The 11,873-nt window shown below is 39.6% G+C and overlaps 2 protein-coding genes across 6 annotated transcripts; one reads left to right on the top strand and one right to left on the bottom strand.

Annotated features, from left to right (window-relative positions):
• Positions 1–265: 265 nt before the first annotated feature.
• On the bottom strand, positions 266–6,807 carry LOC126983886 (translin-like). 4 transcript variants are annotated; one of them, XM_050837050.1, is made up of 5 exons: positions 6,645–6,807; positions 4,735–4,900; positions 4,132–4,310; positions 2,897–3,045; positions 266–2,632 (listed from the first exon to the last, which is right to left on the bottom strand). In XM_050837050.1, exons 2-5 carry the CDS (start codon positions 4,888–4,890, stop codon positions 2,439–2,441), a joined length of 678 nt encoding a protein of 225 aa, XP_050693007.1. In that variant the 5' UTR covers positions 4,891–4,900; positions 6,645–6,807; the 3' UTR covers positions 266–2,438. The 4 variants fall into 4 exon arrangements, with proteins under 4 accessions (XP_050693007.1, XP_050693009.1, XP_050693010.1 ...); XM_050837052.1 differs by lacking the exon at positions 6,645–6,807 and adding an exon at positions 6,522–6,627; XM_050837053.1 differs by lacking the exon at positions 6,645–6,807 and adding an exon at positions 6,494–6,537.
• An 872-nt stretch (positions 6,808–7,679) lies between these two features.
• Positions 7,680–11,537, top strand: LOC126983885 (F-box/LRR-repeat protein 12-like). 2 transcript variants are annotated; one of them, XM_050837048.1, is made up of 5 exons: positions 7,680–8,280; positions 9,208–9,422; positions 9,706–9,881; positions 10,078–10,221; positions 11,310–11,537. In XM_050837048.1, the coding sequence occupies exons 1-5, from the start codon at positions 8,189–8,191 to the stop codon at positions 11,418–11,420; spliced, it is 738 nt and encodes a 245-aa protein (XP_050693005.1). In that variant the 5' UTR covers positions 7,680–8,188; the 3' UTR covers positions 11,421–11,537. The 2 variants fall into 2 exon arrangements, with proteins under 2 accessions (XP_050693005.1, XP_050693006.1); XM_050837049.1 differs by having other exon boundaries at positions 7,681–8,280; positions 9,208–9,386.
• The last annotated feature ends 336 nt before the right edge of the window (positions 11,538–11,873 follow it).

Genomic DNA, 11,873 nt, shown 5'->3' with positions numbered 1-11,873 from the left:
CCTCGGTGGGAGTTCCCAGAGAGGGCGGGGCGTCATGAGCTATAAATAAAGAGCTTTAGCAGGCATGTAGTATCGTTAATTGATGCCTCCGTCGCAGAGCCTTTATGTTATTAAGCACAAGCTCCACGCCGCCAGTCTGGTGCACGGTTGGGTGAGATAGATACATAAGAATGTGATCATAAAAAAGTTACCCCCCCCCCCCACCCCACCCCTTTCTTTAAGAAAACAATTAAGGAGTGGTGAAACTCTGACATAAGGAAATATAAATTATTTAACAATTTATTTGGTAATTATACAAAACCTTGGGCTGGCTAATAAGTTAGGTAGGGAAATTTAACTCAGGATTCAAAAATGTACAAAAGAAACAGTAAGGTGCATACATTGCTATTACTGGGTTTAATTAACAATAGTAATGAAAAAATAATGAACAGTAGATATGATAACCATTGCCATGTGGCCACACATCCTCAAAATTATAATAATAATAATAATAATAATAGCAACATGTTACAATTACTATTTCAGGAATTACAAATATCAGATATTATTCATAATTAACTCTAGACAGATCATACCATGAGTATATCATAAATGTAAATCTCTGTTTAGTGAATCATTCATAGTTCTAATATGCACACAACCTTTGTCTTGGTGCTTTTTCAAACTATAACATGGACATAAGCATTTTGGTAATATACCTCATGGCATATGTCCCCACCAGTGATTCAATATTTCACTAAGTAATAATAAAGCAAGTAATAATAAAACTAGACATAACTTATATAGGCACTCACATTTCTTCACAGCAAATGATGAAAACGCTTGAGAACAACTTCATTGCCCATGGAAAAAATAAGCATGGTACACAAGAAACTTTATGACAGATGGTCATCAACATTACTATACTATTCTATCAGTTACATGGACAGGGTTTGTTAAGGCATTTCCACAACTACCTCACTGAACAGTGGGATCAATGAAGCCCAAGTTGTGACACTGAACACCATTTGGGAACACTTAGTGCAGGCTTGCAAAAGTGGTGACTGTGGCTATCCCATGATACAGGAAAGGTGACAGTGCAAAGGTTATGACATGTCAGCAGCTCAGTAAGAAAAAAAGTGTTGAAACCCTTTGCCACTGAGTGACTAGACTATATCTGCTACACATGGGTATAGTCATATATAGTGCTTGAGAATTTCAGATAAAAAATAGCATCCAAATTTAACTTACAGGCATGTTTAATTTCTACATTTTACACATACATAATTTAATTACAATCTAAATATGTATATTGTAATTTAACACAGTTTTAAATCACTACAATTTCAAGAGAAATACACAGGAGAGAGAGAGAGAGAGAGAGAGAGAGAGAGAGAGAGAGAGAGAGAGAGAGAGATGCAAAGAAACAGTGAAGGATAACAAACACTCATACATACAGTACTTTGAGAACACACGGTAATAAGTTGAGATTATGATCAACAGTGTTTCTTGTGTGTGAATCCATGTGTACACACACACACACACACACACACACACACACACCACTCTGATAGCCCAATCAGTTAAAGCTTTGCGCCGTCAGGCTCCACAGCCTGACAGACGGAGGTTCAAGCCCTGCTCAGACCAGGATTTTTCCACTGACAAGGAGGGGAGGGGGTGGGGGGTGTGGTGTGTGAGGCCCCAGCAATACCCAGAGATCGACTATAATGAACTTGCTCTTGCCGGGAGGGTACTTGCTGTAGATTGTGAGTCCAATTCATGATCGGGCCGTGGGTGAATTACACACATACACTTAACTTACTGCACCACACCCACAAGTTAACTTTACACCTTACATGTAATGAATACACCTTGGACAGAATGGACTAGTTGCATGTTAGGCAAGTGGGTCAAGCTGTTACTGCATCCATATTACTTACTACAGCCACAACTTTAAATCCCTTAATCATCATTACGACTAACTGACATCATGTGACTTCTATCAAGAATAACAAAATAAGATCTGAAGGCTTTGTACCAAATATTTAAGTCCCTGGTTTATAATATGTTCGGGTGAATATTGAATAATTACTATTCAATTTTAAAGCATTTCGAGACTTGCCATAGGAGGGTAGGCACCTTTCCTTGCTGTGACCCTCAACTTATATTCTAAATCACCCTTCACTCAATGTCCCTGAAGACCCTCTCTTTGACCTTGGACCCAAAATGAAGTAAGCGGAAAGGAATGTAATGCTTTGTTCTGGACAGCCTTCCTCAAAGAACAAAAATCAAACATCACACATATATAAAAATTCATATTAAAAATTATATAGGTCTTGTTTAGATCAGACCACTTGGAATTTTCATACATTCATTTAATCAGGTAGATGAGATCTGGGTAGATATCTAGTACAAAAGTTAAACCACTGGGATATTACTTCAGATGCAATTCCACTTCCTTAGCCTGAGGTTTCCATTTCCGGAGGCTTGAGGCCACGCAGAGACAGGTTGTACACTACCTCCTCAGTCTTCTTCAGTGAGTACTTCAGCTCATCAAATTTCTTCCGTAGTTCATTTTTTGGGAAAAGGAGGGAATAGGCAGCATGGAGGTCACGTAAAAACTGCCTGATATGGAATGGCCGTGCATAGTCCCCTGTTGAACCAAGGGGAGAAATGTAACAAGCCGTAAAAAAGTCTCTGACTCACTATTAAATGACAATATCTATGAATAAGAAACAAGAATGACACAAAGGAAGAAAAGTGACAGAAATCAATAAAAACTGCAAATACTTCTCACTTATGGAGTGGAATAAAGAGTACTGTATATATATTGTTTTTATGAATCATATCAGAAAAAATAGAAAATAAGGGGAGGCCAATTGCACCACCCTCCTCCTTCAGCAGTGCAAGAACCTACCTGCCGTGACAGAATTGATTGCCAGTCTGGAGAGCTCATGGCTGATGCTGAGGGTGCCCTGCAGGTAGTCCTCCAGGTCGAGGTGGAAGCCCTGGTCTCGGTGTGTACACAGCCCCAGGGCCTTGGCTACCTCCTCATGCATGGGTAACCTGCAAGGGAGGCAGGTGAGGATTAAGGGTATATATTCATTATTTCACAAGTAGATTTTGACTAACTTTTTAAATTTATGTAAGTGGTGACACAATAACTTTGGTCAGTCTTCATCCATTCCCACCCTTATGATGTTCCGATGGTTAATTAAGCTTAAAATGCAGTAAAAAATTATCTATCTATATTTCCTCTTGTGCGTGCTTTCTTTGAAAATCATGGAGATTGTAGTTTAGATTATTGGGGCCAAATAAGAACATAAGAACATAAGAACGCAGGAGTCTGCAAGAGGCCGGTAGGCCTGTACGAGGCAGCTCCTTTGACCCTAAGCTCCCACCTAATATCGCTGTCCATGAAAATTTATCTAGTCTATTTTGAATGTGACACAATATTGGCACTCACCACATGACTGCTAAGCCTATTCCACTCATCCACCACCCTGTTAGTAAACCAATTTTCCTATGTCCTGTTGAATCTGAATTTATCCAGTTTAAACCCATTACTTGTGTCCTACCGGTTCTCTTACCAACAAAACCTTATTAAAGCCCTTCATCCATTTATAAACCTCGATCATGTCTCCACGCACCCTTCGCCTTTCTAGAGAACGTCTTTTTTTCAAGAATATGCACGAATACAAAATTAATGTGACGTGGTGGTGAATTTTATCGATCAGTATTCTTTCTTTATTTGTAGAGATGAACTTTGAGAACATTAAGTGTGTACACACACAGACATGTTTGCAATACCCATGACATTAATATACTTTCTTACAATGCTCCATAAACCTCAGTACCAAAGACCTACTATGATACAAGATCTTTATTCTTAAAGACCCTTTTTTATGACATGATATCAATTATTAGTAGTGATTATGCGGGGCCCCCAAAAAATGTAAGGGTATATATATATATATATATATATATATATATATATATATATATATATATATATATATATATATATATATATATATATATATAGATAGATAGATAGATAGATAGATAGATAGATAGATAGATATAGATATATAGATAGATAGATAGATAGATATAGATATAGATATATATGATGAAAGCACTCCCACACACCTGTTCTCTTCAAGGTAGGTAATGAAACAGGTGGCAGCCACCAGGCGATGTGTGGTGCCTCGAAAGTTGTGGTGGTAGCGGTAAAACTCCCCAGGTGGCACTTTCTCCTGTAAGGCCTGATAGAGGGCTGGGATTTTGGTCAGCTCTTGATGACACTCAGCACAGATAGCCTCTATGTTCTGTGGAAATTAAGTAATTAGTATTGTCATTGTGAGGCAGGTTTTATTTGAAAGTCTAATAAATATCAGAAATGAAACATATACAATACTTACAGTAATACAAGACTTTACTGCATTACTTTAGAAAAGAGCAAAACTGTGCCAGTGATAAAAATCAAATTAGCTTTCCATGCTTCTGAACCTGGAAATGAGCAAATAACAATGAACTTGTAGTGATAAGGGAGGCAGATGGATGAAGGCTATTCAAGACAAAAGAATAGGATCTCTGCTTCATACATACGTACCAGTAATTCTTCCAAGGGAATACTTTCCTGATTGGCTTCTATAAGATTCACATCCTCTCCTTAGAGATGATGAGCTATGCACACTTCAGTTACATATAATCAAATGAGTGAGGCTGGGGCTGAGGAGCAGCATGATGTACCTGTATCCCTTGAGCATTGTGTATCTTCTCCAATATGGTGCTGATGGCATAGGATGTCTTCTCCAGGTCCTTGACAGCTGCCTGCACACCTTCCCTTAGCTCTGCCTCACGCTCAACGCAGGAGCCATAGGTGGAGAAAGCAGCCGCTATGTCCATGTTGCTTGTGCTAGGAAAAAATCGGGGTTTTAAATGTGAAAATTGCAGATACTGCTTGTGAGTTTTCTGATTTTATAGAGATAGAGACCTGGAACTAAACTCTAGCTTTATCAATGGGTGCCATATTAAAAATACTCCTTCCCAAAATTGTAAACCTATTATATTGGTGAAATCAACTTGAAACAGTTGCTACCATGCTCATCATCACAAGTGCATTTTCTCTAGGAGAACCTGTCTTGTCCAGTAAATTTCCATAATTATAAGGGTGAAGCAGGCCGCCACTCAGCTCACACCCTGCCACATCTTGCTGCTTCGGACTAACATAACCCTAACAGATAGTAATTTAGCACTGCTGATATACTAATTTATTGTTGCCAAAATTAATAATATATTTCTGTCAAATAGTAACTCATCACTGCTAAAATATTAACCTCGTGTTCTGTTTTTCTTTAGATGGAGAAGTGCTTGGCGAGCCTTTTTATTGCTACTTTGTTTAAGAGTCTGTGAGATGTCTCCCTTGCTGAAATAAATACATAAATAAAACTATGATCGCTCAAATAGTTTTTCATGTGTTAGACTTGTGAAAGACAGTTATCCTGGTAATGAATAGCACTTCTAAAATCTATCAGAAAAAAAATATGGTAAAGCTTAAGTTGACCTCAGCAGTCTGTTTCAGAGTGACTTCATTTTAGGTAAAATAAAATGCTTTTTCACCTCTGCCCAGTCCCCATTTTGTCTCACTACACACCTCTGTCCTGTCCACCTGAGAGATTTCAGTTATGAAGAAAAAACATACAAAGAAAGAGGCAATATGATCATGCTTTTTAATTAGCTAAATGCATAAAAGGAAAAAAAGTTGAAATTAATGAATATCTACTACCCAGACATTACAAGAAGTTATATATGACTAAATAAGATGTAAGAAAATTCAGCTTTCCAGAGAGCAGTAAATCACTGGAATATATCACCAAAAGAAGTTGTGTCAAAACCATTCAGTTTTAAAGAAAAATTATAAAATAATTTCAAAAGATGGGACACTACAAGCTTGACTTTATCCTGGAATAGATATAGTGCCACATACTTGAGTGGCAAAAGTCCCCACCCCCACCTCCAAACCTAACAACCCCAAGTCCACAAGCTGCTGATTGGTTAATAGAAAGCATGGCAGCTGTGGATAAATAGGAAATGGTAATTATTGAGAATCACTACGCGCCTCCAAAATACGATATTACGCCTCCGTGTTATAGTTAAGGGATGAAATACATGTCCCTTAACCATAATATGAAGGTGGAAAAACTAGGAAAGCTTTCATGAATTATTTATTATGTTGTCAAGTACTGTCAGAGTTGTGTGTTCCTTACTGCAAATGACTGCTTTAACACCTGCAATGAAAAATTATCACCTTGCCCCGTTCCCCGCCCCGCCACACCCCTCTACCCCATCCCCGCCCCGCTACACACCTTCCCACATCCCTGCCCCGCTACACACCTCTGGCCGGGCCCTGTCCCCGCCCCACCAAATATCTTGCCCCGCCCCACCACATCTCTGCCCCGTCCTCGCCCCACTACACACCTGGAAACCTCTGCCCCGCCCCGCTACACACCTTGCCTCATCCCTACCCCGCTACACACCTTGCCTCATCCCTGCCCCGTCTCCGCCCTGCTTCAAACCTCTGCCCCGCCCCGGCCCCACAGGATTAGACCTCACATGGGTAATTATATGTCTCCTCCCTTCTTAATCTCCTATACCTTCACCTCAGACAACTCGGCTCCTTCGACACGAGGCAAAGTGTAAACAATGGGGCGTGGGTTCGATTCCCTCTACCATGTCTTCCATTGGTCCGGTTTTGGTAACATATCAATTTTTCTTGGTATTATAGAAAGACTCGGAGAAATAAAGAGGATTTTAAGTTGATTGTCTTGATATAGTGGTAAAATTTGGGTATATAAATAATGGAGGCTGTGTTCGAATCCCTTTATATGTCTTCGCTTGGTCTGGTTTTGGTAACATCAATTTCTCTTGGTATTATAAAAAAAACACTCGGAGAAATTAAGAAGACTGTAAGTTGATTGTCTTGATACAGTGCTAAATATGGTATATCATTAGGCCAGCACAAAAGAAAATAATGGAGTGTGTTCGAATCCCTTGACTTGATTTCGGCCTGTCTTGTTCTGGTAGCTTTTGTTGTGGTGCCATTAAGGTAGACTAATCGTAATAATGAGAAAAATAAGTTAGTTGTATTGTCATAGTGCAAAAATGGGAAAAATGACGACCATCAGAAAAAAATTATTGAGCCCTTGATTGATTGATAGTAATTTCTTTGCGTCCCTTCATATATTTCTTCGATTTGTCTGGTTTTGGCATAAGTCAGTCAGTTTCCCTTGTTACGATAGCATATAAATAGACTAATGATGATATAAAGAGAAGTTAGTTGTGTTGTTGGAAATGTCACAAGACCAGCATACAAAAATAAATAAATAAAATAACGGAGACTGTGTTCGAATCCTTTCACATGTCTTCCTGTGGTCTCGTTTTAGCATTATAACAAGCAATTTATTTTTTTCTTGGTATTTAAGATAACACTAATGATAACACAGAAAGAGGAAAGTAGGTAATTGCGTTGTTATACTATAGAAAACAGGATAAATCATCACGCACACCAAAAAAATCGTCTCTTAAGTTAATGTGGTGGTGACCGAGCCTTTCTAAAACTCCAGGGATATATTAAAACAGCAGAAAGTAACTGAAGTGCTTAAATATTCACACTAAAATATGTAAGAAGGGAAGAAAACACTACCAGTCAACAGTACCTGGGAGTTGTTTAGTGTTTACGTCCTCCATTAAATTTAAAGGTCCTGCTGGGGGTTTAAATGGCCGCTAAACCTCCCCAGCTCCCACCACATCAATTTCCAAAGGCCACAAGGAAGATTAACCACATTTTCATTACTAGTTCTCCCGTTGAAGGCGCAGAAGGCGAGTAAAAACCATCACTGGGGGCACAAAACAGTCCATGAAATCTAACAATTTTTTTTATAGCCCCCATTTTCATTGATATTTTTCCCGTTGAAGGCGCAGAAGGCGGGTAAAAGCCATCACTGAGGGCACAAAACAGTTCATGGGATCCTAAAACTAGCCCCATAAAAACATACGATCATAAGAACAGTCCTGAACATCCCATCCAGAGGCTTTTTGAACAGTACGAGCCTTGGACACGGCAGGATGGCTGTGTGTCTGGCCGTGTCCTAGTGTCCATCAGGAGGAGGCGGGGAGGTAATTATGCCCCTGGAGGTGTTATAAGATGTCCAGCGTGAGCCTGCTAGAGCTGCCCGAGAGTGTGCTGCTGAGGGTGTTCTGGTTCCTGGGCCCCGTCGACCTCTATACGTTGTCCAGGTGAGATTTTGCCTACACACAGAGATGTTTATTTAGCTACTGTTGACATAGACATGGCCATCACCCAAGAGATTGATACTGACATTGTGTTAGTTTGTTTCTTGTGATTCTTATGTTCTTGTGATGTCAGTGACGGCAAAGATTACACTCGTCTCCATATTCTCCGACATTTGTGACGGAAATGAGGTACAAAATCGTGCTATTCATTACATCTATCACCAGAAAGACATGAGCCACGTAAGAAAATCGTTGGTTGGGTGAAACTGTAAATTGTCCGAAACTTCTAATATTGACGTGTAAAGTTTATGATTGCCGTCTAGCATTTTACCATTTACTGTTTAGCATTGATGAGGTTTCAGGCCCCGCTCTGCTGTCAACAATATGATGATGTTAGCATATGAAAACTAATCCTTGATGCATTTGTTTGTAATGTCATTCTGGTGGCCTGGCATGGGGAGGGTTAGGGGGGGGCAGGTTATATTAGGTTACATGTTGTTTGATTAGGTCAGATTTAGTTTTTTTATAGTTATTTAATTTAATTGTTTCTGATAAATATGTGGGATAATTATGCACATTAGGTTAGATTAGGTTAAATTTAGTTTTGTTTACAATAAATTCATGTGACATCCTTCATGTTCTGCCATTGTCATCAATTGTGGCAGAGGAGGTTATGCTAATCTCTATATTCCCCTCTTTATTTAACCCTTTAGCAGCGGGGATCATGTTTCTTAGTGGTCCCTCCAAGCCAGAAAAATGAGAAAAAATCATCACTCACACAAACCATTTCATAATATATATCAAAGCAGTTGTGATCAGTTACTGTATCATCTATTTTGGGGGGTTTAAACACAACATCTGTGTCATGAAACATACAAGAAATTGATCTAGTCTGGACTGGAATTCATAATCGACTCATCCACTTGGCAGTGTTCACCCCCGGCTTGCACGACTGGTGGGTGACCTCTCCCTCTGGCGACACGTAGACTTTGGGAGGGCACCACTGAGCCTTCAGTTCCTTCATAAGTTTGTGAGGTTCCTGGGCCCTCACACCCTCACCATCTCCATCACTGGCTTTGTGCGGCCCAGCAGCAGGTTGCATCCTAAAGGCAAGTTCATCCACAGCTTACAAACCTCAAGAAAAGGTATGCCTTATTGATAAGCTTTGATTGTTTTTAATATTTAGATATTGCTGCCATTTTCATTCATTTGTACATAAATGTGTTGGTCACTTATTTGTTGGGCAAGATATTGTATTTATTCCAGTACCTTTAACAGTTTTGTACTCTATTACAGATGAATTAAAAAAAAAAATGTTTGCTTATCCGCACCATGAGTTGCCTAAACAATAATTCTCACTTCTGTGCTCACTGTATATATTTGGCTCATATCCTGAAGGGGATGCCTTACCTTTTCTTCATTCATCAGGTTCTAAGTGCATATCAGAAGCCTTCCTCACCAGCCTGAAGCGACGTTGTCCGCACCTTCAGGAACTGAATCTCCACCGCTGCTACATTGACGCTTCTACAACCAAGTTTTCCACCCTTCCTGCCTCTCTCAAGAAGCTCTCCCTGTGTGGCTCAGCTCTCTTTAATTTACCACAAGTGTGTAACCCTTTTTTCAGTTGTTAACTTACTTTTCTTCAATCTTATTATTGTGTCACCCAGTTATTTTAAAATATATTCTCCTTTTTAAACTTAAAAACAATACTGTAGCTTATGTCATCAGAAATGTCAATATTTTGGCTTCTCCTCTACCATAACCTTGATGAAATTCTAAGTCTTGGGTCTCTTTTTTCAGAACCGTGTGGTGGTGTTGGCCTCCCCTTTTTTCCGGCTAGAAAAACACCTCCCTGTGCTGGAGGAGGTTGTGCTGGAGGGGTGCGGGGCCTGGCTTACCCCACAGGACCTCACCCTCCTCATGAGTCACTGCTCAGCACTTCAGGTAAGCCAAGCTTACTTTTTCCTGGGAATAGTTTGATTCTGCACACACTGATCACTGGCAATTTGATGTGGAACATTTCTGCAAGCCTGACTACCTCTTCCATAGTTTTTATGATTGACATTTGCATGTTTTAGAGCAAACATCTGATGTCTACCAGTACTCTGTTTTGTCTTGGTTGTTTTTTATGCTTTTCCCTTTCTGTAGGATTTCTTTAATATTATCCATGTTAAATTTTCATATATTGATAACCTGCCCTTTTTAAGCTTTTTCAGTTCTGCCAACTCTACCTCATCCCTTTTAGTTCTTGCTTTCTTTATATTTGTGCATCTTTTTGAGATCTGTTTCCTTTGTTAATTTACTGTCTCTTCCTTGGTGCCTTTCCTCCTACTTCTACTGCTGCTTCCAATAAAATCTTAGTTCATTATTCTTAATGATATACCTAATGCAAGAAGGCATGTTATGCAACTTTGCCAACATTTGACTGCAGCGAGAAGCACTAGGTGATGGGAATGATCCTCACCACACTCTGCCTTGCCTTCATCATGCATCTAAGGTCACCCACCTGCCTCATCAGCTGCCTTGCCTCTACCCACAACCCCAACTCTCAATATAATTTTAGATATGGAAAGTGCCATCTGCTAACAAAGATGTTTAGAACAAATGTATACATTGAATTGTAGCATGGCTGTAGTGCATGTTTGTTCAGTGTGCATTGCTCTGTTAGACACTGTGGGTATATAGCAAATGATAATGAGGTTGCCTCTTACTACTCTGACAGTTTGCATAATATAGTCTAACAAGTTTAACAACCCATTTAAAGAGGCATGAAACAAAGCATTTGTAACTGTTATACATTTAACTAAGTTTGAGTTGATGATCTGCATGAAAGCAAGGCATTTGGGAATAACATAATAACTGTGGATTCATTTCATTGCATTTATAAATATTGAAGTTCTCTGAGCATTCATTTAAATGTTGCTTCTCAGGAATCAAATTATATAAATTTTGTATCTTGTTGGTTGAATCAGTAATTATAAAGCAAGACCAAAACATCACTCTATAATATTCAAATCATATATGTTAATCAGAGTGTCAACGTGGGAGCAGCGCGGTACACCCGGACAGGGCTGTGCTCCTGGGATAAGCGGGAAGACAAGCATTGCAGCAGGATAGTTCTGTCTCGCAAGTGGAGAGCCTGAAGAAACAGCGACTGCTTCCTGTGTTTGGATTCCTGTTTTCACGCATTGGCTTTATCAAAAATGAATAAAGGGCAAGTCTTGTTTGACTGGGAATGAAATGAAGCAAACTGTGGGTCAGTAACTACTTTTATTTCTGTGTGATATCACCTGAAGGTTCAGGAAATATATAAATAATTATACATTGAAGAGTATTGAAGAAGGTCATTTTATAATAACTAAGTGAGGACAGTAATCAGTGGTCTAGAATGTGTATCAATGGAACAACACTTGCTGCCTCACATAAAGGCAAGGGATTCAGCAGGTGAATCAAGGGTTCAGGCAGAGAGGGCTTGAAGTCAAGGGTGGGTGAAGGAAGGGCAGCCATGGCAATGCTGCACCGGGCACTTTTCACTTGGTTCCTGCTGCTTGTGTTCCTGATCCTGTTGGCACTGCGGCTGGACCTGCGCACCAAAT

Source organism: Eriocheir sinensis, chromosome 55 (genome assembly GCF_024679095.1).
Source record: "Eriocheir sinensis breed Jianghai 21 chromosome 55, ASM2467909v1, whole genome shotgun sequence".
Classification (NCBI taxonomy): domain Eukaryota; kingdom Metazoa; phylum Arthropoda; class Malacostraca; order Decapoda; family Varunidae; genus Eriocheir; species Eriocheir sinensis.
The sequence above is the reverse complement of the archived record's forward strand: the minus strand, read 5'-3'. Positions and strand labels throughout refer to the sequence as shown.